Source organism: Psammomys obesus, unplaced genomic scaffold (genome assembly GCF_907164565.1).
Source record: "Psammomys obesus unplaced genomic scaffold, mPsaObe1.curated_primary_1811, whole genome shotgun sequence".
Lineage (NCBI taxonomy): Eukaryota > Metazoa > Chordata > Mammalia > Rodentia > Muridae > Psammomys > Psammomys obesus.
Window position 1 is genome coordinate 12495063 of NW_026585644.1, and position 27329 is coordinate 12522391.

Here is a 27329-nt window from a genome sequence, read left to right on the forward strand (position 1 = left end):
GGGCCTCTGAAAGGCTCTGCCCTGCAGACTATCAATGCATATGCTAAGACTTATGGCCAACCTTTGGGCAGAGTGCAGGGAATCTTAGGAAAGAAGTGGGAAACAGTAAGATCTGGAGAGGACAGGAACTCCACAAGGAGAGCAACAGAACTAAAAAATCTGAGCATAGGGGTCTTTCCTGAGATTGATACTCCAACCAAGGACTATGCATGGAGATAACCTAAGACCCCTGCACAGATGTAGCCCATGGCAGTTCAGTATCCAAGTGGGTTCCATGGTAATGGGAACAGGAACTGTCTCTGACATGAACAGATTGGCCTGCTCTTTAATTATCTCCCCCTGAGGGGGAAGCAGCATTACCAGGCCACAGAAGAAGACAAGGCAGCCACTCCTGATGAGACCTAATTGACTAGGATCAGAGGGAAAGAAAAGAAGACCTCCCCTATCAGTGGACTTGGGGAGGGGCATGCATGCAGAGGGTGGAGGAAGAGAGGGATTGGGACAGGAGGAGGGAGGGAACCACAGGGGGGATACAAAGTGAATAAAGTGTAATTAATAAAGAATTAAAAAAAACCAACTATCTCTGCATGGGAAGGAGGAGTTGGGGGAAGTGGCTGGAGCAATGGCTCTGCAGAAAAAAGTATTGGCTGCTCTTGCAGGGGACCCAGGTTTGGTTCCCAACACCCACATGGAAGCTCACAACCATCTATAACTCCAGTTCAGGGGCTCCAACACCATTTCTGGCCTCTTCTACTACTAGATGCACATATATTTACTGTGCAAACAGCCATACACACAACATAAAAAACAGATTTTTTTTTTTTTTTTACAGAATTTACTTAAAAGTAACAACAACAAAACAAAAAGCAGTCTCTCATTCCTAAAAATCATGGTTAAGGCTGGCTGAATTCAAGAATAATCTGTAAAATGTTACAGGAGGTCTTGACTGACTAGTAACTAGTGGGTTACTATCAGTCAAACTAATAGAATACTTCCAAGTGAATAAAAAGATACGTTCCTAAAAATAAAAAAAAGTCTCCAGCCCATATCCTTCCTCTCCTTCCCTTACCTCACAACCTTCCAATATTTACTACTTAAGAGTAATACATGGACTGACTGGCCTTAAGAAATATCTCCCAGACAACTTCCCTCTCACAATTTAGAAGAAAATGATTGGCAGAGATACTGTTAAATATGAACCAAGGTATGTAAAACAGCTGAGCTTAGGGTGGTAACATTTAGAATGCCACTCTACCTTTGCACAAAGATGGCTGTAAAGAAATTGTGAAATGGCAAGCAAACAAATTCAAGTTTCGTTAACTAACTTGAAAAATCTCTGCCTAAAGCTTAAAATTCTCATTAATATAACTGTACCCTGAGATCAAAAGATGTAGAGTACACACAGACCAAAGACAGAGAAAGAACTTTTCCTGTCTAATACACTATAAAAATAATTTTCTAGCCTATAAAATGCTGTTTCTTTTAGATATAATAATCTACATTAACAAAAATGTTTATTGGTTTAACTCTACAATTTAAGCTACATAAATGTTTCTTAGAGCTTAATGAGTAATATATGCCAAAGGACCCAGTAGGTAGAATCACAAACTACCCAGCACTGCCAAATAGCAGTCATCATTAGTCCTAGTTACTGATGAATACAGGTCTGTTATCTTGTAAGTGCTCATAAAACCATTCCATAAATCATAAATTCTAGGTAGCAACATATACAAATCTATCATCTCACAAGCACTTTTTTTAAAGGAAACACTTAAAAAGGTCATTATGATAACAGTCAGTCCTCACACCAAATCTAAACACAGTGAATTTCTATGTGTTTACAAAAGCCAACCTCCACAGTACAAGGCAACCTCCATATTACAATATAATAAATATAATAAAACTCAAAAAAAAAAAATAGCAATGGTGCCCAAAGGAAAAAGAGCACAGTCCCAAAGAAGCTGTAGAAAGAACTGGCACTTCAACTTTTAATGAGAGTGAGACTGGCTTGTGAAAGCAGATAGAGAGGAAGGTGATCACACAAAGGAAACATGAACAAGTGCATGAAGCAAGAAGCACAGCTTGATATCAGGGAACGAGTCTGAGCAATACCCAGACTGAGTATGAAGACAGAGAAAAGCGAGGAAAATGGGTTATAATCTCATTTTGTCACACACAAAGAAAATTTAGTTGTTTTTATTTTCTTAAGCATTTTGCTGTCTTTCTATTTTCAGACTTCAATCTTCATGCATACAATTATTTTTCATAAATATTTCTGATGGCTACATTTTGCTTTGAATCTAGAATTTGTCTACCTGGCGATGGTTTTCTGATCCAGTCACATCTGCTTCTCTGTATATTGTTCAGGGTTTTCTTTCCTAGTGGTTTTCCCTAGGTATTCTAGTATTATCTAAATCATCATGAAATACTTAGTCACCAAAGAGTAGGTAACAATAAAGAGTTTTAACAGCATCCTTAACACTAGATGTTGAGTACATTTTCTTTTTAAATTCTTAATAACGTTTACAATAATGGTGATCACGTGCTCATATGTGTGAAAATAGGTCCAGGAAGCAAAGTTCTATTCATGGTAGAGGTATTTTATCATTGCTTTACATTTTGTGTTACTTCTCTGACAGTTTTGAGTGTCGCACCATCTGCTTTGGTCATATTTATCCCCAGCTCTTCCCAGATCTCTCTCTTCCGTAGCTATCTAACTTTGTGTCCATTTTTAACTCTTTAAGAACAATTCAGTCCCTAAGCCCAGTAAATGTCTTCCTAGATATAAACATATGTGAAGGCACCTAAAAGAAGTATTTTCACTCCCTATTTCTATTACCACATTTAGGCCTTCAATATCTAGACTACTTCAATGTTAGAGACCAAATCAGAGCTTAGCAATCCCTCAAAAGTTTTATTTTTCTCTTCCTAATGTGCAATTCCACTAATTTTCCTCCTCCAGATATGCTATTTATAGCTACATTTAACAGAAAATCATAAAAAGCCAGATATAATAGTACATGCCTATAGTCAAACAAATAGGGAGGTAGAGGCAAGAGAATAAGGAATCAAAGGACAGCCAGACTTAAAAGACACCTGTCTCAAAAAAGAGAGAGAGAGAGAGAGAGAGAGAAGAAGAAGTAAAAGGAGGAAGAGGAAAGAAATGTTGCAAGTGCAACATTTATTAAATGTAGAACCAGAGCTATCTCACAAGTTATACAAAACATTGCAAAAATACATCTACAAAAAAAAGATTGTTTTTCAACTTAAAACACTCAGAAATCTAACTAAAAATAGTAGTAAACAGAAAATGACAAAAATGTAATAAGAAACTCAATCCCAAGGTTTAAAAGAGAAAGTCCATTTTAAAAACCCAAGCAAAATGATGCTCAATCCCCATTAGGAAAGGCAAGGATGATGGACATCGGAGAAGGGAGAAAACAGGGAACAGGACAGGAGCCTACCACAGACTGCCTCTGAAAGGCTCTACCTTGCAGGGTATTGAGGCAGATGCTGAGACTCATAGCCAAACTTTCGGCAGAGTACAGGGAATCTTATGAAAGAAGTGAGAGATAGTTAGACCTGGAAAGGACAGGAGCTCCACAAGGAAGAGCAGCAGATCCAAAAACTCTGGGCACAGGGGTCTTTTCCGAGACTGATATTCCAGCCAAGGACCATTCATGGAGATTGCCTGGAACCCCTGCACAGAGGTAGCCCATGGCAGTTCAGTGTCTAAGTGGGTTCCATAGTAATGGGGACAGGGGCTGTCTCTGATAGGAACTGATTGGCCTGCTCTTTGATCACCTCCCCTTGAGGGGGAAGCAGCCCTACCAGGCCACAGAGAAAGACAATGCAACCACTCCTGATGAGACCTGATAGACTAGGATCAGAGGGAAGGAGAGGAAGACCTCCCTCATCAGTGGACTGGGAGAGGGGCACAGGTGAGAAAGAGGGAGGAAGAATGGGATTGGGAGGGGAGGATGAGGGAGCTACAGGGGGGATACAAAGTGAATAAACTTTGTATTGTTTATAAACTTTGTATTGTAATTAATAAAAATAAAACCCAAGAAGGTGGTGGCGCAGCACTTGAGAGGCAGAGTCACATGAATCTTTGTGAGTTCAAGGCCAACCTGGTTTCCAGAGTTGCAGGACAGCCAGGGCTGTTACACAGAGAAACCTAGTCTCAAAAAAATAAAAACCAGCCACATGCAGTGGCACATGCCTGTGATGCCAGCACTCAGGGAGGCAGGAGCAGGTGGAATCTTTTTTAGTTTAAGGCCAGCCTGGTCTACAAAACGAGTTCAGGACACCCAAAGCTACACAGAGAAACGCTGTTTTGAAAAAACAAAACAAAACAAACAACCCCCTCAAACCCAAGCAAATAAGTATAAAATAACAGACATTTTCTACTCACTAGACAACTAAGGTGTGAAACACTGAGGTTAAAATGCTTATCTGTAGGGCTGGAGAGATGGTTCAGTGGTTAAGAGCGCTGTCTGCTCTTCCAAGGGACCTGGGTTCAACTTCCAGCACCCACATGGCAGCTCACAACTGTCCATAAGCAGTTCCAGGTGGTCTGACACCCTCACAGCAATGTACATAAAATAAAAATTAAATAAAATGCTTATCTGTTCCCAGAGTCAGTAAGTTCACGGCTCCAGGAAGCAAAGTCTCCTTATATTCCAGGCAACCACAGGTACTGCTTTGAGTGCAATGTGGTTGCTGTGTGAGCGAGCTATACCCAAATAACTTACGCATGGATAAAAATGAAGTCATAAAAATATCTGAAGAATACCAAGGTGAATATGTTTCAAATACTGTGGAAAGACAAAAACATAACCCAATAGGTAAAAGATTAACATGTATAATTAGAAAAAATATTAAAAAATAAAATTAGAAAATGCCTGGCTGATCTATATAATATAGAAAATAAGCCTCCACTAGCAAGATCATTTATAAAACATGGAAAAGAACATGGTTAACTTACTAGTGTGAAACAATGGCATATATAAAGCTATGCAACCACAGACAATAAGAACATAGTCAAGTCAGGATTAAAGATATACATATATACATATAGGACATATATATGTCAACTTCATTCCATTTAAAAAGTAACTTTGAGGATGCATTTTATTTGCATATGAGAGAGAGGGAGAGAAAGAGAGCAAGGGCAAAGGGGAGGGTGTACAACGCACGTACATGTCTGGTAGAAAGCAAACACAAACCCCATCCTTCCCTCTCTATCTGGGTTTTATAGTCAAACAGACAGGAGATGAATTTCCCAAAATATTAATAATAGTCTAGGTAAAAATGTAAGATTTTGCAGTTTTTAGAAATTAACATTTATCTCAATATTCTAGTTTTCATAGCACACTACTATTTTACAATTCAAAAGGTTTAGATGAATTATCAATAGAGCCACCAATATGACTCACTAGGTAAAGGGACTTGCCACCAAACCTCACAACCTAATTTGATTCCCAAAACTCCTACAAGTTGTCCTCTGAACTCCACATGTGTACCATGCCGCAAGCAGAAGCACAAAAATAATACATTTAAAGTGCAGTACCCTACAGGGAAAAAATAATGAAGAAAATGCAATAAAAAAAAATAAAAATCCATGAAATAGATATCAATCATAACATTAATATTTTGAAGTGGTAAAGATCTTAATTTCCACTGGCGAACCTACTGCATTCAAGTTTACAAAACACCCAAATTCATATACTCTTGTCTCACAGAGAGAAAACCCCAGGAAAACAGTTTTCCTTTTAGTAAAGGAAAAAGAAAGTCAACACTGAGTGAATACAGAAGCTCAACTGTCACTTTAAATACATATTTGAGAATACCCATACACTTCAATTGTATACTCTAAGGACTATTTATTTAAAAAAAAAAAAAAAAAACAATGAACATCAAGGAAAAGAGCTTTTCAGTCTTAAATGAAACTTCAAGAGCCTTTGGATTCTACAGTAAATTTGTAATATGACACATAATTGCCCAGTATAATAAAGTATTTTGTTTGTTTGGGATTTTGTTTTTGTTTTTCAAGACAGGGTTTCTCTGTGTAGCCTTTGCTGTCCTGGACTCACTTTGTAGACCAGGCTGGCCTCGAACTCAGACATCTGCCTGCCTCTGCCAACGGCTAACATTAAAGGCATGTGCTGCCAACACTCAGTGTGATATAATCATATTTAAAAGAAATAAATTATAAAAAGGAATTCACTATGAATTCTTTCTTCAGTAGGTACTTCAGGAATTTTGGCTTGCTTTTCATAGACATTTTTTATTATCCTTCAGTACCCATCTCAAACTTGAAAATCTGTAAAGTAAGACTTCAATATTTTTTTCTCAGAAAATAAATCCATGAGAAAAGCCAGGAATACTGGTCCATTCTTATAATCCCAACTGAAACAGGCAGAATGCCACAAATCTGAGGTGAGCCTGGGTTACACAATGTGACCCATGCCAACTGGGCTGGAAGAATAAAAACCCTGTCTGGGGGTGGCGGGTGGGATCCCTGAGGAATGTATGTATAAAAGTAACAACCTTTTTTTATCTAGAACTGTAAATGCGCTTTTTAAATTATTCTAGTATTATTATTTATTACAAGTTATTCATTTTGTATCCTGACTGTTGCCCCCTCCTTCATCTTCTCCCAGTCCCATCTTCCCAACCCTCTCCCCGCTCCCATGTCTCTCCCCTAGTCCACGGATAGGAGAGGTCCTCTTCTCCTACTATCTGATCCTAGCCTGTCAGGTCTCATCAGGGCTGTCTGGACCCTCTTTCTCTGTCCCCTAGTAAGGTCACCCCACCAGGGGGAGGTGATCAAAGAACAGGCAACCAAGTTCATGCCAGTGACTGCCCCTGCTCCCCTTACTAAGGTACCTCCATGGAAACTGAATTGTCAATGGGCTACAGTCTACGTCCTCACCATGCATGGTCCTTGGTTGATTTGTCTCCGTATGAACCTATGAACCCAATTTTTTTTGGATCTGTTGGTCTCCTTGTGGAGCTCTTGTCCCCTCCAGGTCTGTCTCCCCCTTCTTCCATAGATTCCCTGCACTCTGCCCAGTTTTGCTATGAATCCCATCATCTGCTTCGATATCCTGATAAATGCACTTTTGAATGCAGAGAAGTGAAACACACCACAGAGTATGACATATGTCCAATGTGACCTTAAATGTGAAAAAATTTCCCTTTTCATATTTTAGTCCTAAAGAAAGAAAAGATGAGAGAAAAGCAATCTCTGGAGCCCTGCTATATGCCAGGCAAGGACACAAGCAGTCTATAACTTCTGCCTCATTAAATCTCCTAAATAGTCATTTAGATATGGTACAGAAGTTGTTCAATCTACAGTCACCAACACAGATTGAAACGGAATTTAAACCATGATCTAAATGGTTTCAAAGCTCATCTCTTCCTGTCTCAATCTAAATTTTGCGAACATTTTACAGAAATCTTTGTAATCATTTCAAGTATAATTTTATATTCCTGAGTCTCTAAAGTGCTAACAATGTGTCACTCTGATGAATGAAAAATTTATGAACACTCTGTTGTTCTGACCATTATTAAAACAACTAGCCTACAAGTACACATTCAACAAGATGTATATACTCATTTGCTCTCAGTGAAAATCTCCCTAACCATTTCTTTTTAGCTTTTCTTTTTCATTACTAGAGTCTGACTCACTTTAAAATATCAATGTCATCATTTAGTCTTAGCAATAAATTTCTATATCATTTAAATTAGGTGACTATTCTTGATGATTCCCAAACTTTTGTCAGTAACAATATGGCAGTAAAGTAACTTTTAACTAGCCTCTGCTCCATATAACCACATTTAGTATATACGGGAAAGACTGGAATGTTTTTTGTTTTATTTTTTGAAGAACAGATCACCCTGGGTATACTTTTTAGGCCTGATCAAGCAGGAGAGGCTAAGTTACCACACGGGGTAATGTTGTTATACAGTCTCTTCCCAAAAAAAAGCTTTGGAACAGTGGTTCTCGAAATTCCTCATGATGCCACTCTTTAATACATTTCCTCGTGTGATGGTGACACCACTACCATATTATTTTTGTTGCTACTTCATACCTGGAATTTTGCTACTGTTATGAATCATAATGTAAATATATTCCTATGTAAGATATCTGATATGTGACCCCTGTAACTGGCTGATTTTGTATTTCAATTTAACACAATCTAGTCATCAAAGAGGAAAGAGCTTAGTTGAGAAAACGCCTCCATGAGCTCCAGCATTTTCTCAATTAGTGTTCTATGAGAACTGGCCAAGCTCACTGGGGCTGGGGCCATCCCTGGGCTGGTGGTCCTGCGCTCTGTAAGAATGTAGGCTGAGCAAGTTATGCGAAGCAAGCCAATAAGCAGCATTGCTCCACGGCCTCTGCATCAGCTCCTGTCTCCAGGTTCCTGCTCTGTTTGAGTTCCTGTCCTGACTTCCTTCAGCAATGAACAACAATGTGGAAGTATAAGGTGAATAACGCTTTCCACCCCAACTTACTTTTTGGTCATAGTAATTTCATTGCAACAGAAACCCTAACTAAGATATTTCCCAAAGGGGCTGCAACCCACAAGTTGAAAACCATTGCTTTAGAGCCTACAACTACCTTAATGACTTAATATATCTACTAAGAAATAATATCTATCCCCCATCTTTCTTTGTGTATGGTTGTGCATGTTTGCAGGTATGTAAGCATGAGCATGTAGAAGTCAGAAGTCAGTGTTGAGTATCTTTTTCTTTTTTAATATAATTTTTTATTTATTACAATTTATTCACTTTGTATCCCAGGTGTTGCCCCCACTCTCATCCCGTCCTGATCTCGCTGTCCCTCCCTTCCTCCCTCATCTCCTCCCATGCCCCTTCCCTACTTCACTGATAGGAGAGGTCCTCCTCCCCTTCCATCTGACCCTAGCCTATCAGATCTCATCAGGACTGTCTTTCATAGTCTTCCTCTGTGCCCTGGTGAGGCTGCTTCCCCCTCAGGAGGAGGTGATCAAAGAGCCAGCCATTGAGTTCATGTCAGAGACAGTCCCTGCTCCCCTTATTAGGGAACACTTTGGAGACTGAGCTGCCACAGGTTACATCCATGCAAGAGTTCTAGGTTATCTCCATGAATGGTGCTTGGATAGAGTATCAGACTCAAAAAAGACCCCTAGGACCAGATTTTTTAGTTCTGTTGTTCTCCTTGTGGAGCTCTAGACCCTTCCAGGCCTTTGTATCTCCCCTTCTATCATAAGATTCCCTGCACTCTGCCCAAAGTTTGGCTATAAGTCTCAGCACCGACTTTAATACCCTGCTCCGTATTAAAGCCCTCTGTGAACTCAATAGCCGGCTCTTTGACCTCCCCCGCCCCCCAAGGGAGGAGCAGCCCTGCTAGGCAACAGAGGAGGACTTTGCAGCCAGTCCTGAAGATATCTGATAAACCAGGGTCAGATGAAAAGGGAGGAGGTCCTCCCCTATCAGTGGACTTGGAAAGGGGCAGGAAGGAGATGAGGGAGGGAAGGTGGGATTAAGAGGGAATGAGGGAGCATGATACTGCTGGGATACAAAGTTAATAAACTGTAACTAATATTAAAAAAAATAAAAAATTTAAAATAAATTAAAAATAAAAAAGAAGAAATCAAACCACGTTATGCTTATAAAAAAATAAAATAAAACCCTTTGTGGTAGGCTCCTGTCTTGTTCCTTGTTTTCACCTTCTTTGATGTCTATCCCGTTTGCCTTTCTGAATGAGGATTAAACATCTTACCCAGGGTCCTCCCTCTTGATTAGCTTCTTTAGGTTTAAAGATTTTAGTATGATTATCCTATATTATATGTCTAATATCCACTTATGAGTGAGTATATACCATGTGTGTCTTTCTGCTTCTGGGATAGTTCACTCAGGATGATCTTTTCTAGTTCCCATCATTTGCCTGCAAATTTCATGATTTTCTTGCTTTTAATTGCTGAGTAGTATTCCATTGTGTAAATGTAACACAATTTCTGTATCCATTCCTCAGTTGAGGGACATCTGGGTTGTTTCCAGATTCTGGCCATTAGGAATACAGCTGCTATGCACATGGTTGAAAAAATGTCCTTGTTGTATATGTGAGCATCTTTTGGGTATATGCCTAGGAGTGGTATAGCTGGATCTTGAGGTAGCACTATTCCTAATTGTCTGAAAAAGCACCAGATATACAACCACTTTGGAAATCAATCTGAGTATCTTTTTCAAGCATTCTCCATCCACCTTAGTTTTTGTGATAGGATCTCTTGATGAACCTGGAACTTGCTAATTGGCTAGAGTGGCTGACGAGCAAGCTCTAGGGATGCTCCTATCTCTGCCTCCCTAACAGTGGAATTAAGGCACATGCGGCCATGCCCAACTTTTTACATGGGTGTTGGGAATCTAAACCCAGATACTCATGATTGTGTGACAATCACTTTACTGATTGGGCCTTCCCCACAATGCTCAAGACTTACACATTTTCAAACTTCTTTTAGAATAGACTTTGGGAGGCTGGAGAAATGGCTCAGTGGTTAAAAGTACTGGCTGCTCTTCCAGAGGACATGGATTCAAGTCCCAGCACACAAATGGAGAGTTAACAACCATCTGCAAATACAGTTCCAGGACATCCAACACCTTCTTCTGGCCTCCATGAGCACTGTATACACGTGGTACGTAGACATACATGAAGGCAAAACCCGATAAACATTTTTTAAGTAAAATAGATAAAAATTAGAATAGTTTCTCAAAATTTAAATTATAAACAAGGCAAAGCCAACTAATTTCAATTAAGCAAATTAGTACGAGACCAAAGTTAAATAGCTCACCATTCTCTTCCTCCAAATCATAAGATTTCTTCAGAATATGTAATAAATAAGTAACATTTTTTAACCTTTAACCTCGACAGAAAATTCAATAAAAAATTTCCTGCTCACTGCAATGAAATCTTGACTAAATATATCCTTATTTCCTTTAGGCTCTGGGCTTAGTCCCCAGTACCACAAAATATATGTCCCATTTCCTTCCCTGTTATCTGCTGAGAGCAGCTGCCAACTTCTGTTATAGCCCCTTTAACAGCCCCTGTCTGATTGACAGCCCCTGTCTTTTACCTTCAACACCAACAATTACAGATCACGTATTTTTCATGGCTCATTTTCTTGTCTTCATCATTTGCCATCTGACCCATTCGCCTTCCTCTTCCATTTTTTTTAAGAAGTTAGTAACTGACAGTGAAACACAAGAATAATCTACAGTAACCTCCTTGTCTCAAAGCCCATATTTTAACTACAATGACAAAGTCCTTTTGCCATTCAAAATAACATATTCATAGTTGCCATGAATTGGGACATGGACATCTTTGAGATGACCATTACAATGTCTAGAACAGTCTGCTTACTGAATTTTGCTCATCTGAAGTCAGAAATCAAACCACTGGGCATGACATTACTGCTATGATATGAATTTATGTTAATCCCTAATACAACAGTATTGGTAGGCCAGGCTTTCCGTGTCATGATGCTCAATTCTAGCAGATATTACAAATTAATGCTCCTATTAAAAGGGCTTGTAGAAGTATGTTTTCTCTCTTCTCCCATGTGAGACAGAGTTCCCCTTAGCCCTGCCCCTTCTGCCACAGGCAGACACAGCAAGAAGGCATTCATGAGATGACAATGTCTCATCTTGAATGATAAAAGAATAAACTTCTGTTCTTTCTAACTTATCCAAGCATCTATACTGTTTAAGTAGTTCATAGTGGGTTAAAACATCACATTAGCACATTGTTGTTAGGATCAAAAGAATTCTGTTTAAGTGCTCAGCAATTGTACCATTAAATAGAACTGCTACCAATTAATAAAGTCATTTTTTAAAGTAAATACTATCCAGCAAATTCTTACTTTTTCTTAAAGGAAGAATACTAACCTATCTTTAATTAAGGCTGAATAAACTTCTCAGTGTAAAACAGCTCCTTCATCTAACTCTTCTCCCTTTGCTTTCCTACTTTAGAGTCCCACAAATCTTAATTCTGAAGCAATTTACCACAACATTCAATTCATGCTGGAAGTTCCCCAACTTGGATAAGACCTGGAAAGCATAGCACTGTCACCTATCAGAAAAAAAGAGCAAATTTACTCAAGTGGCCACAAGACAAGAGTAAACTACACACAGCTAGAATGCTCGCAAATCCCATCAATCCACTGAAGATTGTAGGAAGTCTCCTCCATATAAGTTTGTTAAAGTGAATAGAAAACTTTCAGTGAACACAATGTCTCTACAGCTCTTTTAAGTGTCTTAGAAAAACTATTAAATAGAAAAAAAAAGATATGAAATTGATTTCAGTCTTTAATCAAAATTTTCAAAGATATCTTTTCAAAATAAAACGGTTAATAGTTGTGGATTCCAAAAGTCAAGTACAAATGAAATGACCAGGTAGCATTACTATTCTAAATTTGACTAATATAAAACGTTCTTATATCCAATAATTATTTGGGAATAGAAAGAGTATATATGAGCCACCTCCATTTAACATTACTTCTATTATATTTCAAAGACAAACCAGCCATTCTTTTTTTTTTTTTTTTTACTAACTAAACCTTCATGTATGTCTGCCCAGCATACCTGTGCCTGGTAGAGGCTGGAAAATGACATCACATTCTGTAGCCCTGGAGTTAAAGACTCTAGTTGTAAGCCTCCATGTTGATGCTAGGAATTGAACCTGGGTCCTCTGAAAGAGCAGCTGTTCAGTAAAGCCAATACTATATTAGGGAGAGGTTTAAAGAACATACCACTATTTTTATGACCATATCTATTGGTTCTAAAACATAATAGTCATAATCAAATATTTGCCTTTTTTAAATCTGATGGATTGTCACTGAGGATAAATTCTGTACTGGCTAGTCTAGTGTGCCAATTTGACACAAGCTAGCATCATCACAGAAGAAGCCGCCTCAGTTGAGGAAATACAAGTATGAGCTCCAGCTGTATAGCATTTTCTCAATTAGTTATCAACCAGAGAGGGCCCAGCCCATTGTGGGTGGGGCCATCCCTGGGCTGGTGGTCCTGGGTTCTATAAGAAAGCAGGCTAAGCAAGCTGCAACAAGCAAGTCAGGAAGCAGCTCTCCTGCATTGCCTCTGCATCAGCTCCTGCCCCCATGCTCCGGCCCTGCTTGAGTTCCTCTCCTGACATCCTTCAGTGATGGACTATGATCTGGAAGTGTAAGCTGAATAAACCTTTCTTTCCAACTTGCTTTTTGTTCATGGTATTTTCATCACAGCAATAGAAAACCTAACTAAGACAAATGCACACACTAAACCTTGGGATAATTTTCACCTATGTTTAGTGACTATTACAGATACATTTTGCGCCATAAAAATTGAGAATTATTAAGCAAAGCTAATAGCTCATACTAGAACTTTTACACCCTCTGTAAGAACACACTATGTAAACAACACTGGCCATTCCAGCTAGGGATTGATCAGTGCCTTCCTCAGCCCTCATCAGAGAAGCTTCCTCCTTCAGCAGACTGGGAACAAACAAAACCCACAGCCAGACATAATGAAGAATGAGAGATCTTGGAACACTTGGCCCTAAACGAAATGTCTTCAAGTCAGGACTCAGGGAACGCTGCAGAATCGAAAAGCGTGCAAGGGCCAAAGGCAGTGGAAGACACCAAGAAAAAAAAGGCCAAATCAACAGGACTGACAGATAGATGAACTCACAGAGACTGAAGCAGCATGCACAGGGCCTGCACCAGATGTGGTCCTAGAGCTGAAAGAAGTGGACACAAGACCCCTTCCCTAAGCCAGAAGGTATCTCCAACTGATAACCATTTGCACATGAAAATTTCCTTTTCTCCAAGAGGAAACAAACTACTCTTAAGGGTAGGCTACAAGCCCAGCACACAGATAACAAGATCAATGGCATCTTTGGAAGTTGCTTGTCTCATAATATCACGTCACAACTTTTTCTTTTCTTTTTTATTCTATCATATTTTTATTTGTATCTATTTAATTTTGTTACTATTTTTTTTCTCTCTCTCTACCCTATATGTCCTTTGTATATATATTACGGCTTTCAGTTCAGTGCTTTTATGAAACTTCTTGAGTGTGTGAACAAGTGGGCCAATGCATCTTGTGCCTTTTCTTGGGCTCTTTTCCTTCAGTGCTTTTATGAAACTTCTTGAGTGTGTGAACAAGTGGGCCAATGCATCTTGTGCCTTGGGCTCTTTCCCTTCTGTTTGTTTTGTCCAATTTTGATGTGTTAGTTCTCATTTCATCTCATTTTGTTTTATCATTATCCCTTAGATTGCTCTTTGTTTTTTAATAGGAGACAGAAAGGGGGAGGGCATCCCAGAAAGGATGGCAGGTGGGGAGGACCTGGGAAGATTGGAGGGAGGAGAACCTTACATAATCAGGATATATTATGTGAGGGGGAAAAAATCTATTTTCAATAAACGGAAAAAAAAACAAATAATAACTAAAAAAAGGAAAACATGGTCAACAAAACCAAATTCCTAACACTGTTTCCCAGGAAAATATGACTTCCACTAAATAATTAAGAAGGCACAGTGTAAGAACTGTTGCGAGCACACTGGCCACTTGCTCTGCAGTTCCACCCTGTTCTCACAACTGGGTTCTACTGAAGGAAAACTTGTCATGTCATATAAGAGGTGACTATGTTAGAGAGGTTTTGTGTACAGCTTCCATTATGCTGTAACTGCTGCACAGTACGTGACGTCTTCTCTGTCTCTGACTTTTCTAAAATTCACTTTTCCCTCTGTAATCTCCAGTCTCTTACTCTGCTGACATAAAGCATTATCAGAATAAACATTATACACACACACAGAGTGTTATTTTGTAAAAGCCAGAGGTGGTAAAAGACTCCAAGAAAAGGACTAATACACATATGAACTCACAGAGACTGTGACAAGACTTGTACATGTTCAAACCAGACAGAAATCCCAGAATTGAGAAGTGGAAGTGAACACTTCCCCTAAGTGAGAAGAGACTTTCATTTGATAAGACCACATACCAAGGAGAAGCTGATAAACACAAAATAGACTCCATGTTTATTTTATTTCAAATGACAAAAAGTAACAAACTTACAAGCAGTACACATATATATAATATACTATTTTTAAATCTGTTAATGCTTTTAATTGAAATAGAATCCCATCATTGTCCCCTTCTTTCCTCTCTCCAGATCCTTCCACATACCCTCCCTCCTACTCCTAACCATGCTTCTCCCACTCTCAAATTGATAGCCACTATTTCTTTGATTATTATTATTACACACATGTATGTATATATGTATGTGTGTGCACAAGAATATAGTACAACCTTCCAAATCCAAACAAAAAACTCAAGCACATGACACATAATAAATTTTAGATTTTTAAAATAAAAAGTACCTTAAAAAAAACACTCAAATATTGCTCACTGCTTGAAAAACAAGCTTTTGATATAATATACTCCAGCATAATAAATAGCATAGTGTTAAGAGTAGCCTAACCAATGTCTATATTTAAACATCACAAATTGTAATGTTGAAGCATGGTTTGGAAAAGCTACTGCATTTCATTCATCAATAAAAATGTAACATAAACATTAGAACAGTGGTTCTCAACCTTCCTAATGCTGCAACCCTGATCAAGCTGGACAATCTAACTTAATATACAGGGATCTGTTGTTACACAAATCTCTACCCCCCAAAAAAAAGCTTTACAGTAGTGACTCTCAAGCTTCCTAATGATGCCACCATTTAATACAGTTCCTCATGTTGTGGAACTGTACAGCCCCCCCAAACCATAAGATTATTTCACTGCTACTTCATAACTGTAATTTTGCTACTGTTATGAATTATACAGTAAATATCTGATATGTGTCTCCAAAGGGATCACAACTCACAGGTTGAGAACCACTGCATTAGAGCTAGACTTTGCAACTAAAATATCAAAACCAGAAAAACTCAAAAAGAATATGTCAAACACATTTTCCTGGGTGTTACTGTGGCATAACCATGACACCAAGAGTAAGCAAACCATCAATATTTAAGACTTACATAATTAAAGACCTTCTGACTCTATAAAAGACTAAACATCACCAAATGTTTTCACTTCTTAAAAATTACTGGATACCCAATGAAAACAAGAAACCCAACAACAAAGTCTCATCAAAACCCAGGTGCTGGCCTTTTCAATGTGTACTCACTAGCTCTTCAAACTTTCCCCTGAAAAGCTATGGAACCTGAAGCTTGTTAGCCAGCAAAATGCTGAACTCTAAAGTCTTGAATGTCAAGGGCCTATTTTAAATATCTAAGAAAAGAATGAATAAATTCATCTAGACATCACATCAACACAGGATTTACCACCTAAATAACAGCATTTCTACTGGATATTTCCTTCATAGAAATCACAGCAAAATCTACACACAAGCCTTTATAGCCACTGTATTCACAATCACCGAACACTAGAAAGAACTCAAATTCTTCTCCAACCAGTGACTCAAAAGACAACCCTCAATACAGCATAGAATGTATTCTAACAAACTGCTAGCATACCCAACAATCTGAATAAATCTCAAAGGTATTAAAATCTGTAGATGAGTCAGATGTAGTGGCACACGCTTTTAATCCCAGCACTCAGGGAGACAAAGGCAGGTGGATCCATGTGAATTCAAGGCCAGCCTGGTCTACAAAGCAAGTCCAGGACAGCCAAGGCTACAAAGAGAAACCCTGTCTCAAAAATAGGTAGGTAGATAGATGGATGGATGGATGGACGGATGGATGGATGGGGAAACTGAAGATCAGACTCTGCCAGGCTCTATTGAAGCTTTTTAGTTACAGACTTTATGACTGCATTTACATGTCACTAATAGACAAAACCATGATATAAAAATTATGGTGGCTCTCTGGTTAGAGGGAAAGTAGTAGTTCTAATCAACAAGTGATGCTAAGCATACTTTCAAGATAGTTGAAAGTGTTTTGTATCATTACTGTGATCCCAGTTACTCAGATTGTATGTGTTAAAATACATACATACCTGTTCATCAAAAAAAAGCAAAATTTTACCATACAATCATTTCTAAAGTAAACAGAGCTTTCAAAAAATGTAATTTTATACATCCTTTCTGAAGAGAAACTTCACTTCTAACAATGTTATAAACAGCCATTTTTAAAATTTTTAGTAGTATTTCTTAATAGTGATAATATATGCCAACAAATCAACTGAGTTAAAATTGTCAAACTTCTGCCAATTTTTAATCATGAAAGGACTTACCAAGTTCATTGAGACTCTGAGCAGCTTTTGTTATCTCTCTACTTCCTCCTTGCAGTTGTCCCTGGAGTCTCTTACCAAGATATAAGATGCGAATTATTCTCCGAAGCAAATCACAGGCAACCTGTTCAAGTGACACAGGATGAAGAAAGTGCAAAAGCTCCATGAAGTTTTATTGTGATTATGGTTAATCTGTGAAGCCACTCTTTCCAGATGTGAAAACATTTGTTCAGTCTTTTTGTTTCCCACTAGACCCCTAAATAACCACATATCTTTAAAGAGAACATCCACAATTCCGTATTTAACCTTTAAGATAAACGCCAGCTTATCCTAAACACAGAAAATTTGAGATTGAGATACTATGAGGTGAAAATTTTTCAAGCCTGTTCTAGGCCAAAGGCTCTGTCTAACTTCATATTGATTCAAATGGAAAGGTTCAAGAAGCTCCAATGCTAAGACTGTATTTCTATGTAGTTAAACGGGAATCTGATACCCACATATCAGTTCTACTTGCTCGTCATCCCCAGGTGATGACAATGTGCAGCCACCAATGACAACAGCTGTGTTGCCTCCACTCCAGTTCCTCTTCCTCAGTGTCTAGGGGAATAGTCTTCAAAATTCTCAACTTCACTAGTCCTTAAAGAATGAACTATGTTGCCCTGCAGACTATCAAAGCATATGCTGAGATTTATGGCCAACCTTTGGGCAGAGTGCAGGGAATCTTAGGAAAGAAGTGGGAAACAGTAAGATCTGGAGAGGACAGGAACTCCACAAGGAGAGCAATAGAACCAAAAAATCTGAGCACAGGGGTCTTTCCTGAGACTGACACTCCAACCAAGGACTATGCATGGAGATAACCTAAGACCCCTGCACAGATGTAGCCCATGGCAGTTCAATATCCAAGTGGGTTCCATTGTAATAGGAACAGGGACTGTCTCTGACATGAACTGATTGGCCTGCTCTTTAATTACTTCCCCCTGAGGGGGGAGCAGCATTACCAAGCCACAGAAGAAGACAATGCAGCCACTCCTGATGAGACCTAATTGATTAGGATCAGAAGGAAGGAAAAGAAGACCTCCCCTATCAGTGAACTTAGGGATGGGCATGTGTGCAGAGGGTGGAGGAAGGGGGGGATTGGGACAGGAGGAGGGAGGGAACCACAGGGGTGATACAAAGTGAATAAAGTGTAATTAATAAAGAATTTTTTAAAAAAAGAAAAAAAGTGAACTATGTTTATCTGCTTGACTTTTCCTAACAAATTTTATCACTAAAGTGAAAAGAAAATTAGTAAAACAAGACTCAAAAAGCTTAGTAGTAATTTCCCAGTTCTTTTTCATTCCCAAATGTAACTGAAGTTTAAAAAAAATTCAAATCTGTATGCTGGCCATAACGCAGAAACTGGGTGCAGAGCTGTTGCCTTCAGGTGAGTGAGGTGAAAAAGCAGACTGAAGTTTATCTCCAGCCTCCACAGTGATGACAAAACAGAGATGATCTATAGACACAGGCTAGTTGAAAAGCAAGGACTTTTTACTAAAGAAAACCCTAAAAGGTATCAAAAAGAAGTAGAGAGTCCAGGGTCAACGGAAGATAACAGTTAAATGCTTGGCGCACAAACTTGACGGCCTGAGTCTGGATCCCTCTATTACTGTCAACTCATAAAAATCCAGATTCCAGCACTTTAGAAGTAGATTCAGGAGGAGTCCTAGGGATTGCTGACTTTTGCCAAAGGGTTGAGCACCAAGTTTAGTAAGACACCATCTCCAAAATACAAGGTGGAAAGAAACAGGAATGCACCAGACACCTGTAGCCTCATATGTACATATATACATGTGCACATATCTGCACATACACACCACAGAATTAGAAGCTTCAGGAAAACAACATCACTAACCATCCAGGTGTAAAAATCGTTTTATAGGTAAACACAAAGCACACTAGAACCATCCCAGCCACACTCTGACACTCCACAAAGCACACACACATAAACACACATTGTTTACAGACACAGTTAGAAGCACTGAAGTATTAAACATGTTTATTTAACTGCTTTTCATGTAACCATAAGATGAATAAGAATTTTCATGTAGAAATTAAACATTTGGACATATCTGTCTTTATTTATTTACTAGAAACAGTATCTCACTATGTGGGCTTCCTGGCCTTAAACTCAAAGAAATCTACCTATCTCTACTTCCCAAGTGCTGGGATTAAGGCATGCACCCCAACACCTCCATCTTTTAAATAAATGTTATTTTCTAAATAGACAAGATAAGCACAATTTAAAATTCAAAACATAAAAAGAAGCAATGCTGAAAAGTCACCCTTCTTTCCTCTATACTCCAAACTATGCTCTCAACTAAAACAACCACAACTACCAGTCCCTTGCTTAACCAAATTGGTTTTGTTTTTTTTAATGTATTTATTATTCTAGGAGACAGTGGCAGTGCCCACCTGGCCTGGAACTCACTATAAAACAGGCAGGCTGGGTGCAACTCTTCAAGCCCTGCCTCTAACTTTCAAGGTCTAGTATTCAGGAAGAAATTCCTAATACGTAGAATCATGCCACCGAGCCTGGCAAAACTGGCATGTCTCAATGAACAATGTGGAACCTAGAATCTTTCACAACCATTCTGAGACTCAACAGATAATGTCTTCAAACATAAAAGATTCGAGTTTATTTACTTTACCCTTAAAAATATTACTCACTGCCTACTACATAACAAGGGGCTATCTTCATCCCTGCAGGAATGAAGCCAATCCTTATCAGTTTCAATTTGGCACAATGGTCTCTCAATAAAAATCTACTTCAGAGATCTATTTTCTCAAAAATAGTTTTCAACACTCCAGCCCTTTTTAAAACTACCCAACACATATCCCTCCCCTATAATTAATTTCCTTTCCTAGTATTTTACACTTTCACTAATCATTAAACACTGTCAACCACCCTCACAGACTTATAGCTAAATGCACTTAGAACTACCATACAGAAAAAACAGAATGTTTCTTATGCCACATCTGTCACTGTTCATCTCTTGCTCCACCTGAGAAAAACCACTGTTCTCTTTCATAGTAATAACTTATCTTTAGCCATGGATTTGTCGCTGAAATAAATGAATCTCTCCCCCAGCTTGCTCTCTCATACGTGTGTGTGTGTGTGTGTGTGTGTGTGTGTGTGTGTGTGTGTGTATGTGTGTGTGTGTGTGTACTCTTTCTCCAGCCCAAAAAGGGTTTCTTAACATACACTCATGATGACCAGTGGGAGAATGGACAACATTAATTTTGTGGGGTTATTTTTTCCATTATGAAAATGTGTTTAAGCACTGTGAGACTCTCAATTTACTGTAGCTTTAATCCTTATTAATGACCAAATGGAACACTTTGAGCTAGTTAAAACCTCGAAGAGTAAGCAACTATACAGTTCTGCCTAAAACTGAGGTGTTTTTGTTTGTTTGTCTGTTTGTTTTTTTATTTTTCATGATCCATAGATCACTTTGGGGATAAAGTGAAATAACCGGTCTCAAGTACATTTCTGAACCGGCTCAGAAGCTCCTCTGTCACAGAGTTGGCAGTTATGATGTCTGGTATAAATGTTTCAAGATCATTTAATATATTTTATATATTTCCTTCCTCCAACCTGGAATTAAAGATTTCTCCAAAAGGCCTTTGTTTCTTTAAAAGCAGCATGTCAAGATCATTCTGGAAATTAGGCTTGCTCACTGCTGAACTTTTCCCACAGACAAGAGCGGCAAATGTCAGAAATAAAATATGACATAAATATTCATTTGAGTCATTCTAGAATACAAATAAAACATTCTCTGATTAAAACTGTGAATATACATACATATAAAATGTACATATGTAAGGCTTATATTTTAAAATTAAATTAAAATATCTCAACTTCATACTGATACTTTCCAATTCAGGATCAAAAGTACAGGTGGTTAATCTTATATCTTAGACACTGAGAGTTGTGGCTCTTAAGGACACAACAGATAATACATTTAGAGCAACAGAAAATAAATCATTTGTTTGATTGCACAATACTCAAAAATAGTATCTAATTAACAAATTACCATAATAAACAGTGACTATTAAATTGCCTAAATTTCGCATATACTCTCATCACATTTTACACAGTTAAATTCTATTTCTTTGACAAGCCACATAGTTATTTCCTAAACTTTATAGTCCTTTTTAAAACTCAATTCTATGTTCATTAAAGTCTTTAGGAACTCAAGAAACCAGACATCAGCAAACCAAATACTTCAATTAAAAAATCGAGAACAAATCTAAACAGAATTTTCAACAACCAAAAAAAAAAAAAAAATTGAAATGGCTGAGAAACACTTAAAGAAATGGACATCCTTAGCCATCAGAGAAATAGAAATCAGAACTACTTTGAAATTCCATCTTACCCATTTCAGAATGGTGAAGATCAAAAACTCAAGTGACAACATATGCTGGCGAGATGGGGAGGATATGGAGCTAGGGGAACACTCCTCTATGGCTGGTGGGAGTGCAAACTTGTACAGCCACACTGGAAATCAATCTGGCAGTTCTTCAAGACATTGGGAATCAATATACCTCAAGAACCAGCTGAACCACTCTTGGGCATATACCCAAAGGACACTTAATTGTATCACAAAAACACTTGCTCAGCTATGTTGTAGCTTTAGTCATAATAGGCAGAAACTGAAAACAACCTAGGTGTCTGCCAACCAAAGAATGGATTTAAAAAAAAAAAAAGTGGTACATTTATACAATGGAATATTACTCAGCTGTTAAAAACAACATTATGAAATTTGCAGGCAAACCTGGGTTACAGAGGAAGTTGCAGGACAGCCATGGCTACATAGAGAAGCCCTGTCTTGAAAAAGCAAAAAACAACCACCCAAAAAAAAAAAAAAATCATCCTGAAATCCACAGACCCAGAGAGGCTAAGTAACAAGGAGAGCTTTTTTTAGGGGGGAAGGGAATAGATCTACCTGGGAAGGGGAAACAGGAGTTGCAGGTGGAGATGGAAACAGGAGAAATCAGGGAAGGGGGCATAGAGGGAGAGATTACTGGGAGAGAAGACTAAAATTGGGGGGTTCTTGGACAGAAATGTTTACATGTAGTAGAGTCGAAATCTACAAAAGTGACCCTAGCAAAGTCTTCTACCAATGGAGGGTACAGAGCTGGCCATTTAAATGATTCCTAAAGATAGTCTGTGGTAGACTAATGCCTAGCACAGCTGTCAGCAGAAGAGGACCACCCAGCAGCCAGTGGGAGCAGATGCAGAGACCCAAGGGAGCCTGCAGAGGAGGGGGAGGAAGGACTGTAGGAGCCAGAGAGCCCAGGACACCATGAGAGCACACCAACAGACAAACAGGGGCTCCCAGAGGCTGAAGCAGCAATCACTGACCCCAAATGGGTCTGAGCTAGGTCCTCTGCATACACTTTATGGTTGTGTAGCTTGGTGTTCTTATGAAACCCCCAACGATGGGGGGAGGATGTCTCTGACTCTTCTGTCTGAGCTTGGGACCTCTTTTATCCTACTGGGTTGCCACATCCAGTTGTAATATGAGGATTTGTGCCCAGTCTTATCTTATTGTATATTGTTAGGCCATGTTTGGTGAATATCCCTATTTTTTTTTTTTTAAGAGAAACAAAGGAGGAGTTGATCTGGGGGAGAAAGAAGGTAGGAGGAGGAAGGAAGAACTATATGAGAAGTGAATAAATTAGAAAAAAAGTCTTTATACTGGTATTTCTCTAACCATTTTGGTTGAGTGAAGCAATTTGTCTATAATGATTCATGAGGATATGTCATGAGAACAATATTCTCTGCTTTCTTTTATTCTCATGAGTCTCTATACTTCAAAAGTTCTACTGATACATTAATTATCTATTAGTCCATAAGAAACCAGCCCAAAACTCAAGTGGTTATTTCATTATTTCATACTCTGTGGCTTGAAAATTAAGAAAGAATTAATATGTCATATAAGACCACTCATTCTGCTGCTAACACTCATTGAGCTAACAGCTAGGTTGTTCTGACAACAGAAGAAAACATCACTGATGCATCAGGTATAACAATGTTTCCATATTGTTAGATCCATACAGCTAGCTTGGGCTTCCTCAGTCCATGATGGTCCCAAAGCAGTCAGGCTTCTTTTAGAGCAGAAATCAAAGCTGGTATACCCCCTAAAAAATAAGCCTCAAACCAGCTTTCATAAGCACCACAAGGTGCCATGCAAACTTTCAAAGGAAAGAGACAACCAATAGTCCTACCCAGCTATGAAACATATGCACCACATCAATGAACAACATGGCACAGTAACCCTACAGATGTAGTAGTGGCATAAAAAAATTTGGTGGTAACCAACAGCTCCCTGATTGAACTTAAGACCCGCTAAATAAGAGATACCAATGTCTAGTATTAGAAACCTAGCTTACTACTCAGCTGTTAGGGAACTCATGGTTGTTAAAGGAGAATTTACAACACTGATTTATTAAAACAGCATAATCCCTAACAACAGTCAATAAACATATGTCCTTATAACCACACATAAGTGTAGTGTTCACCCCTCATCATGGAAACTTTTCTTGGCAACAGATGGAAATGACTACAGAAAACAACTAATCAAAACACAAAGTTGTAAACCCAGTCCCAATGGACACACTTACAAAACACTCCTATACCTTAGGCTCAGGGAACATTGCAGAAAAGGGGGCAGAAAGATTAAAAGAGCCAGTGGATCAGGGAGTTTGCTGCAACATTGTATCACCACAATCTAGTAACATCACAAGCTACACCCATAAAGTCTTACCTTACCAACACGACCACCCAAACATGAGCTGAACAAGAATGCCATCAATGAACATGCCAAATTAGACAAGGAAGCACGTACAAGGCCTCAAGTCTACACAAAGAACTACAGGCAAACCAGGAGAGCTGGGAGCAGCAGAGGTGCCCTCCCCAGAGAAGAGCACAACAATTGATTGTCCAGGGCCAAGTGGTCAGCCCCAAACATACATGCAAGTAACATCATATGGACATATAATCCTGAAAATAAACAACAACAACAAAAACAGTAAGCCTCAAACTAGCACCAAATCGCTTACATGGAGTTTTCATGGTTTTCCTATCCTAATCACTCTATGCATAATTAGATCATTTACAGAACTTGGCATTTCTATTCTATTACTTTTCTATTATTATTTTATTATTATTATGTTTTAATTTTATTCTATTATATTATTATATTACTTCTCCTTTCCTTGATGATACATTCACTTACTTGCTCAGAGGATAATTTTAAAGCCAGTAAGGTAAATTTTTACTCTATAAAAAGTGAAGATAAAATTGGGCTCGAGACATAGCTCAGTTGGTAGACCGCTTGCCTAGAATGCACAAGGCCCAGGGTTCAATCCCCAACAATGCATAAAACCAAGCATGACAGCAAGTGAGAAACAGAGGTTGAAAGAGTAAGGTAATACTCAGCTACATAGTAAGTTTCAGGTCAATTCCAGCTCTGTGAGACTGCACCTCAAAAAACAAAAACATAAAAAATAGGTAGCTGAAATAATTTGATAATATCAACTGAAAGCAAAAAAGAACCCAACAAAGTATTATAACATAAAAAGTACATAGAAAATACATATGATAAAAAAGGTGGTTTCATGGATGATATCCTTCCTTGTTCCAGACTTTTTTCAATTTTTCTTATATACTTTAAAATTAAAAGCCAGACTTAAAAGCCAAAACATACAGGATTTTAAAAGTTTAAAACTGAAATGATAAATAGCTCAAAATTATTTAAATTATTTTTTAAAAGGCTATATGAATCATATAAATAAGTCCTATTATATATGTAAAAACATACACTTAGCTTTAAAAATGAATAAACATTGAAAGTCTTTTTGGTTTTGGTTTGGTTTCTTTTCTTTTCGTTTTTCTGAGTCAGGGTTTATCTGTGTATCCTTGGGTATCCTGGACTTGCTTTGTAGACCAGACTGGCCTCAAACTTACAGAGATCCGACTGCTTCTGCCTCCCAGAGTGCCACCATGCCTGACTAATGTTGAAAGTGTTTTAAAAAAAAAAAAAAACTTCAATTTTCATTGACTCTTTAAAATTTAAATGTTCTATGTAAAAAGATGATAAGCTCTTCAAACTTATTCTCAAAAACTGAAGCAATTCATAAGAAAACAATATTACTAAAATGAATTAAGATAGAGATAATCCTTGAGGTGATAATTAAATTCAAATGATGTATTCATGCATATAAATGAAGCCTACTTTAGGAAATATAAGGCTTTCTGGGAAGACACTGAAATGGAAGTAGGGGCAGGGAGAAAGGTATAAAAAGATACTTTCCTCTAACTGGCAACATAATCATAGGAATTTTATTTTCAGGGCAAAAAAAAAATCCTTCATAGCTATTTCCTTCTCGCTTTCCTATCCCATATATACTTAAAGTAATTTGGAGGTCAATGAAGAAACAAGTTAAACAGGAACATCAGTTTTCCTAAATGTTTAAAATGTAAACAAAGTGAACATAACAATGACTAAAAACCCAAGCTTATGAAGAGCCCCCAAGGACACAGACAATGTAAATGGCAACACATTTCTAAGAAAAACTTCCTGAGCTAAGACTTAGCACAGGCATTATTTAGGCATGGTTTGCTGTGCAGGCTTTTCAAGCATCTCTAACTACTTTCCTTCTTTATTCACGGTGCTCTGACAGCTATCTGTAAGTGTTAGTCATCACTCTCTCCTAGGTTTCCCATTATTCTCTGTATGGACTGTGTCCACACTCTAAAATGTGTCTATCTCTTCTCTTTTTTTCTGGCCATGAAACTACCTTTACTTTTTCTCAGTTTAAGGGGAAGAGACTCAAATTTACAAAGGACCTTCTATCAGGGTGCTCAATTTCTCTCTGGGAACAAATTAAGTTATAGAGTCTTAATAAGAAAGTTGGTTTTCTTTTGTGCGACTATAGTCTCTAACTCCTCTCTAAATCTACAGAACTTGACCTAGATATACTGAATGACTCCTATCTCTAATCAATACCTTGTTAGTAAACTTTCTGTACCTCTGTCATACCTATTACAAAGATATGGAATCCCACTCTCACCAACAGTCAGGTCATCCAAACTAAACAGGGAAATAATGGAACTAACAGATGTTATGACGCAAATGGACTTAACAGGTATCTACAGAACATTTCACCCAAAGAGAAAAGAATATACCTTCTTCTCAGCACCTCATAGAACCTTCTCCAAAACTGACTATATACTTAGTCACAAAGCAAGTCTCAACAGGTAGAAGAAACCTGAAATAACCCCCTGTATCTCATTAGACTACCATAGATTACAAACTCATGGAAACTGAACAACTCTGAAATGAATGACCACTGGATCAAGGGAAAAAGAAAGAAATTAAAGACTTCCTGGCATTCAATAAAAATGAACACACGACATACTCAAAGTATAAGACACATGTAAGCGTGCTAAGAGAAAAGTTCATGGCATTAAGTGCCTTTATAGAGAAATTATAAAGAGCTAATACCAATGCTCCTCAAAGTATTCCACAAAATAGAAACAGAAGCACTGCCAAATTCATTTTATAAGGACACAGTCACTCTGATACCCAAGCACCCGAAGACTCAACAAAAAGAATTACAGATTTCCCTCATGAACATTGATGCAAAAATACTCAATAAAAAAAAACTCACAAATTGAATCCAAGAATACATTAAAAAGATCATACACCAGGCTTCATCCCAGAGTTTCAAAAATGGTTCAACATACAAAAATCTGTCATTGTAATCCACCATATAAACAAACTTAAAGAAAAAAAAAAAAAAAACATGATCATTTCATTGGAGGCTGAAAAGCCTGAAAAGCCTTTGACAAAATCCAACATCCCTTCATGATAAAAGTCTGGGAGAAATCAAGCATACAAAGCACATCTGTACATATAGTAAAGGCAATATACAGCAAGCCAATTGCCAACACCAAATAAATAGGAGAAAAACTTAAAGTAATTCCACTGAAATCAGGGA

General features: G+C 38.1%; 1 protein-coding gene across 1 annotated transcript in view; it reads right to left on the reverse strand.

Annotated features, from left to right (window-relative positions):
• The window catches only part of Cog5 (component of oligomeric golgi complex 5), a 279550-nt gene that overhangs the window by 233357 nt on the left and 18864 nt on the right, over window positions 1-27329 (reverse strand). Inside the window, exon 6 of the mRNA XM_055624641.1 lies at window positions 17286-17406. Coding sequence (XP_055480616.1) covers window positions 17286-17406 — 121 coding nt within the window. The remainder of the gene's footprint in view (window positions 1-17285; window positions 17407-27329) is intronic.